This window comes from Habropoda laboriosa, unplaced genomic scaffold (assembly GCF_001263275.1).
Source record: "Habropoda laboriosa isolate 0110345459 unplaced genomic scaffold, ASM126327v1 scaffold486, whole genome shotgun sequence".
Lineage (NCBI taxonomy): Eukaryota > Metazoa > Arthropoda > Insecta > Hymenoptera > Apidae > Habropoda > Habropoda laboriosa.
The window spans coordinates 439,834-447,458 of record NW_017100724.1 but is presented as its reverse complement, the minus strand read 5'-3'; the positions used below and the strand labels follow the sequence as shown (position 1 = coordinate 447,458).

Genomic DNA, 7,625 nt, shown 5'->3' with positions numbered 1-7,625 from the left:
TATGGTGCTACGAGGTCGTAATGTGTTGTAGTTAATGGCGAAAGGAAATGGAACGAACCCCGTGATGGGTCATTCTCACGTAAATAAATTAATTAGCATGATTGCACAGCGGAACGAAGAAATTTCTGATGGCAATGTAACTTCGAAGCCTCGCAACTCGAACAGGTAATTGCAATGTTAATCGACGGGAATCGAGGAACCGCTGTAGCTTTCTGACAGGAAAGCAAAGTATTCGATATACTCGCTAACAATAACTGACGTTTCGCAAGAAATTTGATTGTACGTTCAATATTCGATATTTCGTAATTTACTCGGCGATAATTTATGAAACGTTCTTCGTACAGGCTGTTATGATTTTCAGTTAGGAGTAAATTGTTACTTTCAAACAGGGAAATAATTTTTTTATTGTAAAAAATGCACGAACTCGAAATGTTTAAACGGGTTTACGCGTTTCCTTTTGGTATCGATTTTTAAAACAAATTATATTTTTCAAGTGTAAGGTAAATAAACATTGATCTCGAAAAAGTACGTAGTTTCATTGGAAAACAAAGCAAAATCATGTCGGTACTTTGGTAACGAATAAAACTGTTTCTGAAATTGTTGAAGTAACATTATGCATCTCGTTGAAGAACTTTTCTCGACAAACTAGGAAAAGCGCTCGAAAAATTACGACAAACATTCTGGTATACTATCGACAAGATCGAAGAACAGTTTTTCGCCTATTTCGGTATTCAAATTTCATTCTCTGGCCAAGAGCTTTAATCGAGATCTAATAAATACGTTTCTAGTTTATCTAATTAAATTTAATATACTCGAAAATAATTTATCGCGATCAGATTTGATTTTTGAAAGTTTACTGACGTCACAAATTCCAATCTCTAAGAAATCACTAATGTTCAACGATTTTCTTTAGTAAAAAAATTACAATTCGCATAAACGGCAATATTTAATAAATAATTTAAAAATCACAAAGGGGCAGTATTTAAAAATCTTCTCAAATCACAGATTCCTAAAACCTCGCGAAAAAAAGAAAATTTCTAACTTGAAAGATTCCACTTTCCACAAGACTACATTCCAAGAGCGATAAAAGACCAATTTCTAGAAATCTCCTGAAATTCCAATGTCTGCAAGTTTCTAAAAGACAAAATTTCTCTCGAGTGGCGAATTCCAATTTCCAAAAACCGCAAAAAGAAAGAAAAAGAGCAGCGTACGAAAAATCTTCCCAAGCCGCGAATCCCAATTTCATCGAGATCTCCGCGGACGAAAGCCGGTTGAAAATGTGAACCGAGAGTTGACATCTCCGGTGTCCGGTTCCCCTATAATTAACCATCGCGATGCCACATGTTGCTTCAGAATTCAAGCTTTGTCCGCGCGCGAGTCCCTCGAGGCCAGTAGGAGGTTATCCGGCGTGTTCTCATGGACTTTGCTGCGCGACGGTCAAGACGTTATCTCGCCAACGGTGAAACTTTTAATGGAACATTGAATTTGTGCTGCGAAAGGTTGCACGAGGCGTGTGAAACACTCTCGCGAGGTGACCATCCCCCGTTTCAAGCTTCCAGGGCTATTGTCGTTCGAAATAATCGAACTTCCTCGCTGCAAACACCTTCCATATGGTTTTCGGCAACTCCGTGCATTCGAGCTGCTCGCACTCACGAGAATTTTGATCGTTTCGAAGAGCACACAAGGTGGCTCGAGGCTCTTTGCGACGTGTTCGCGGAAAACGCGAAGAGCAAAACCTACGAGAACGAATAAAAAATTTATCGTTCGACCAAGAGACACGGAGCTTTCAGAGAGGAAATAGACTCTGACGGAGAGAGAGAGAGAGAGAGAGAGAGCAGTATATCGATACGACACAGTGAACACGGGGATAAAAGTACAGAGAGGATCTGAGGTGCAGCTGTTGGCTCAGTTCATCGTGATCGTTTCTCGGGGATACGGTTTTTACGAGGCCGGAAATCGTTCGAAGAGAACGGCAAGATGGCGGAAACATCGCTCCGGAGGAAGACCAGGTCGGCATCTATCTGTGCCCCTGGATTTTCCAGCATGGAACAAGTGTTAGAGGCGATGCCTCCCTCGGGTGCAAGAGAGAGGGATAAAATTGACAGAGAGAAGGACAGTGGTAGCGGAACTCCTGATAGCAGTACACCGACCAGAAGGCGTAGACCAGCGACGAGGTCCCAGAGTGCTCGTGTTTCCGGTGCGAATAAGAGTATTCGCCGTCGAGCTGCTGCACAAGGTAATGAGATGATAACCATGGTTGTCTCTTTAGCTAGCTGAAAGGAACAGCCTTCCTTTTTTTATTTTACATGTTTCTTTTATTTGTAATTATTAGGTGTACCTACACAAACTATTGGGTTGAACGGGAAAGTTCGTGCGGTTTTTACGCTCACGACATTTTACTGTACCGTTTTTTTTTTTGTAAAAATTGATTTATTTGATCAATCGTATGGTTTCCATTAGTCTCTAATTTGGCGATTTAAGGCAATTGTTGCTATTAAATTATCCTTATCTGCTGTTTTGTGTCGCCCACAACGTGGTGAATCTCCTATTGCAATCTTATTTCACTAATTAATTTCATTCTGGTGTTTATAACATCTTTCGCGCCAGGGTAATATCCACGAAATTTTGAAATTAACAATCATTTGATATTTGACCATTTAAATTCACAAGAAAAATCGAATATAGCTCGTAAATAGAGTAATATGTAGCACATAAAATATATTCGTACATAAAAAGTAAGCGGACATATAGGAATTATACGGCCTCGTGAAATACGGAAGTACCACCGAGCCGTTATAACTGAAATAGGATGTACAGGAAGGTTAAAACAAAAATGGGAACATCTACTAACCCGTGATGTTTCACATTCAAAAGCAATTTAAATTAGACGAACATTATCAATGTGTTCAATCACCGTTTAAATTCTAATCGGTGCAACACTCCTCGTTATCTCGATTCTCTGTTCAAATCTTGAAATTAACACACCGTTTAAATTTATCCATCTACTCGCTTAAGCACATCGTTATACATTTCTACACACGTACCAACGCGCACTTGTGAAATAAATCGATTCATTCAGTTACAGTTAGATAAACGCCTCTGCCGATGGAACTAACATCCTTTGATAAGTAATTTCTATTAAGGGGTCTTTGAACGCGTTAGAATTTTCGCGTGTTCAGTTAGCATCTTGTGTCTGTGTGTGGGGCGATATCACGTATCGATGGCACGTGAAAGAACACGCAGATAACACTGTTCACCACGGTTCAATGCTTCTCAACTCTATGCAACCATCCATTTCTAAATGAACTCTTCCAAGGGTGAAGTGACGCCACCACGACGTCATAGATGCCCCCTTGTTCGATTTAATGACGTGAAATACCGTTGTTGCGAAAGGTCTCGTGGTATAGAATATCCTGTGACTTATGGAGCTAATAGCTCTCTAATTGTAAACCCGTAATGCGCATTCCGTCACCGATCGTGTTTCACTTCCGCTTTATATATGTAAGTACTTACATTTTAGAGGCGCCATCGGAAAGGGGATTAAGATGTGGTTACAAAGACGATTTGTGGTTAATTAGTGGAGATTTGAGTCGGTATTACGTGGAAATTAAACGAACATGTTTCTAATGAAACTTTAATTTTACGCAAGGAATTTTTCATTTTTTGTGTTAAATTATCGTTTAAATTATGAGGATTTATGGAAAGTTTGCAGAGAATGAGTGGAAAACTCTTAGTCGTGATTTATCTATCTTATAAATTACCGTGGATTAGGTGTGTATTCATACAAAGCGATAAAATATTTTTATTTAAATTCTCTGTCTAATTAGAGAAAATTATTTTGACTCCGATTGCAATTTTATTCGTTTAAACTCATACTGTAAAAATTACACTGTTTAATCCTGTGAAGATTACGGAGGTACAATTACGGTTTGAATTTTCCTCCGAAGTAGCCATTAATTTACCTGTAATCTTGCTAACTTCGACACATTACCATTATCACCTGTAATCTAATTTAAAGGATTGCGGTGAACTAGTGAAACGGTTTAACCAAGGGTGGGCATAGTGCACTCGTTGCAAATCAGCTCAGAAAATAAAACACAATAATAAAATAACTAACTACTTAACATGCAATTCATGCAATTCCTTGGATACCCGTGAAGAATTAGTTCAGAAAGTAAAAATTCATAAAATTTTCAGTAGCACAGAAAATATTTGAAGAACTGGAAAAATAAAGATAAATTAGCAAAACTGACAGAAAATAAATTTCGACAGCTGAAACGTCTCAGATTCCTACTCGACAAGTATGAAGAACAACGATGACTAAAATTCAAATGTTTATTTGTCAATTTGTCAAATGTTTATCAAAGTCCGATAATAATTTTCATTTAAGTACCGATAATTCGCGAAATTGTTTTATCTTATTTAAAAGAATAAAGTTTAAAGTGTAATATTTAAAGCCCGGTACTAATCTTCTGATAAATATTTACAATTGGAAGTTTTAATTTGATTGTATTTAAAACGAAAAAGATTTGAAGTGAAATATTCAAATAATTTTCAATAAGTGTGAATAATAGTCTATTGTGTCTAAAGTTTCAGAAGGTAGAGTGTGTGTATACGGTGGACATAGGCTAGCTAAGTAACCCTCGACCATCCTATTCACAACTCAGAATCAAAATATATAAAATGCCGCGAAGTCTCTAGGGCCCAGTATAAAGGGTGAATGATTTTCTCGGAACCTCGGCGGGCTCTTATATACCTGCGGTACCCCCACCCCAAAGTCATTAGCAAACTCATTAGCGAAGTCGTCAGTAAGTTCAGGCGGGAAATTTTTCGCGGGAGATTTCTGTTATCATAATACGGTATAAATGATTAATTTTCACAATTTTGTTATAAATTTATACTTTCGACAATTTATTCCAACGCTACATATAATAATTAACACGTTTCTTCAATTTTCTTCCGTAGAAAACTACGTTTTAACGTTCTCACTACTTACTCGTGGTTAAATTAATTTCGTAAGGATTAAAAATTAGGCTGACCGGTGGTCATCGATTGAAAATAACCATAGTGAAGGAAAGATTTATTATGTTAAATAATGTTTTACGTATATTAGAAGTTTATTTAAGATTTATTGGCTGTAATACCGTGAAATAATTTATATAGTAAATTTTCTCTGGTTATACTAAATTTAATGTTTCTAACCGTTAGAAATCAGGGTCACCTGTGATTATTAACTGAAAATAAATATAGGAAAGGTAAAATTTGTACTGTTAATTCTGAGATATTAATCGTGGGATTTATTTCAAATTTTCTGTAAGGTAGAATGGGTGTTACTTGTTATTTTTCGATTTTTCTTCAAGATTTTTCCTGAAAGCATAACTTTACAATTCACTTTCGTGCGGAAATAACGGTTTCTGTTCTCTTAGAAGCCGGGATACAAATTTTTGCTAATAAACATTCCAAAATGACCATAACACGTGGGCATAGTTCGAAAAGGAAGGGAAACCGTTGATATTATAAAACAGGTTTTAAGAAATACTCGTTTTCCTTAGAATTTTCATTTGTAAACAGGGACTTTTACAATTCTCTTCGCGATTCCCACAATTGCAACTTTTTCCAAATTTTGGTACACGTCGTCTAGTATACCAATCCTTCTAGCTTCTAAAAAAGCACGAACTCAAGTCGTTTGGTCCAATTTAAAAAAAGTTACACCGTTCTAAATAATGTTCGAATCTTTTCGCGATCGACTGTATACGGAGAAAGATAATCTGTGTCAAAGAACAAATTGAATTTCACCGATGATCAATAGTAATCTAATATTTCATGAGAAAATCAATAATATTGTGTTCACGATGTATTGTGTAGATTCAATTTCAATATTGACTATTCAATATTCAATATTGATAATGGATTAAGCTCAAAGGGTTAAGCAACGTAGAACTTTTTCTACGAAAACGTACATCTTGCACGGAAATTATTCGTTGCTTCTTAAAATTATTCACTTGGTTACTTCAAATTCCGTCAATTTCACCTGAAACGAAGCGGAATAAAAAAGCACCACTTCTCTCAGCTGTAGAGGCAGAGTTTGAAAGCATGGCATTTGCAATTGCCCTTTTGAATCCTGCCAAATCGCTTCTTTTAATCGTCCACAAAACAGTTCCCCTCGTTCCTGGCCGTTTACCTAGCGCTCGCCAGAGGAAACGGGACGTCGCGCGTCTTTAAATAAGCTTCATTTAGCCCACGAAACCCTTCGCGGGATCGTATTTTTGAGTTAAATGGATCGGACGGTTCCTCGAGTAAGGTGCACTGGCACCGTGGAGGCCCGTTTAGTCTGTCAGTGACCTACTACCCAAACGAACGCTGCCAGAATAGAAGCTGAAGCGTGATTCCGACGCGTGAAGCGTCGTCGATGCAATATGTAACCGCGTCTCTTACGCACCGCTTTCACGACGCGATCTGTCGTTCCACTCCGATCTACATTCGCCTGTGAAAGTGAATTTTCTACCAATGAGATATTATTAACGCCTCGAATACCTAACGCGTTCGAAATGGCTCATTTCTCATGTGAAAGAATTATTCGGGAAATTATGAAAATTGAGAATTTTCGTTAGAAAATTAAAGGAAGAAAAATCATCGCGAATTGCAAAATTGTGAAAATGGGAAATTACTATGAGATTTGCTGTGAATTAAAAAATTATGAAAATTACAGAAAGTAAAAGAATTACAAATTACAGAATTAAGAAAATGAAAAATGGGAAATTGCGGAAAACGGTAAAATTGAAATTTGCTGTGAATTAAAAAATTATGAAAATTACAGAAAATCAAAAGAACGACAAATTACAGAATTTAAAAATATTGCAAATTATAAAAATGAAAGAACATGAGACGAATAAATTTCAAGTGACATAGGTTGGTTTGCAAAGGTAACTCCATCGGTAGTTTTATTGTTAACAACGGTTGTTCGTAACTCAATGAAAGGTTTCCATTTTCATTTCCTTGTTGTTTCTCTTTCTCGCGAAGATAAGCCGCTCCGTGAAAAGGTGTGGTCTCCTTTTCCAGCTTATTCCGTGCGGGATTCTCAATGAAACACGTTGGGCGTGAAATAAAGAAGCAGGGTTGTTCGCGTACGGGGAGGATTCTCCTTTAGGGTTGACATATTTTTCAGCTGACGCACTGATGTCGAGTCGTTTAGACCCAGAGGTTTTCCCCAGACTTTATACGTTCTGATCTTTCGCGGAAGATAATTTGGAAGAATTGCAAGGTTTCCTTCACTGCGAAGGATAGTAGTTATATCTTACGAAACTTGTTATTTTACTATAGTGAACTTGGCAAAGAGAATACGATTTCATAAAAGGAACAGTAAGAGATCTTTCGTTTTTTGGTACAAGCAACGTAGTATTTTTCTCTTGAAAAATTCGCAATTTTTACACAGAATTTTCAAAATATTTTCCTTCTTTCCTTATACTTTACTTTATTTATCAAAATTCTTCGACGCATCTTGTTAACACCTTCTGTGTCATCGATGGTGCACGATAATTTTCAAAAGTGAAAAACGACATAAATCTCGAACAAAATACGTGCAAAGGATTAAAGTGTCGAGATAATATTTTTTTCTGTGGCAGGAA

The 7,625-nt window shown here is 36.9% G+C and overlaps 1 protein-coding gene across 1 annotated transcript in view; it reads left to right on the top strand.

Annotated features, from left to right (window-relative positions):
- Positions 1-1,868: 1,868 nt before the first annotated feature.
- Positions 1,869-7,625, top strand: part of LOC108577056 (GTP-binding protein RAD) — an 80,746-nt gene continuing 74,989 nt past the window's right edge. The window contains exon 1 of the mRNA XM_017940151.1: positions 1,869-2,236. Within this exon, the coding sequence (XP_017795640.1) occupies positions 1,978-2,236 (259 nt within the window). The 5' untranslated portion in view covers positions 1,869-1,977. The remainder of the gene's footprint in view (positions 2,237-7,625) is intronic.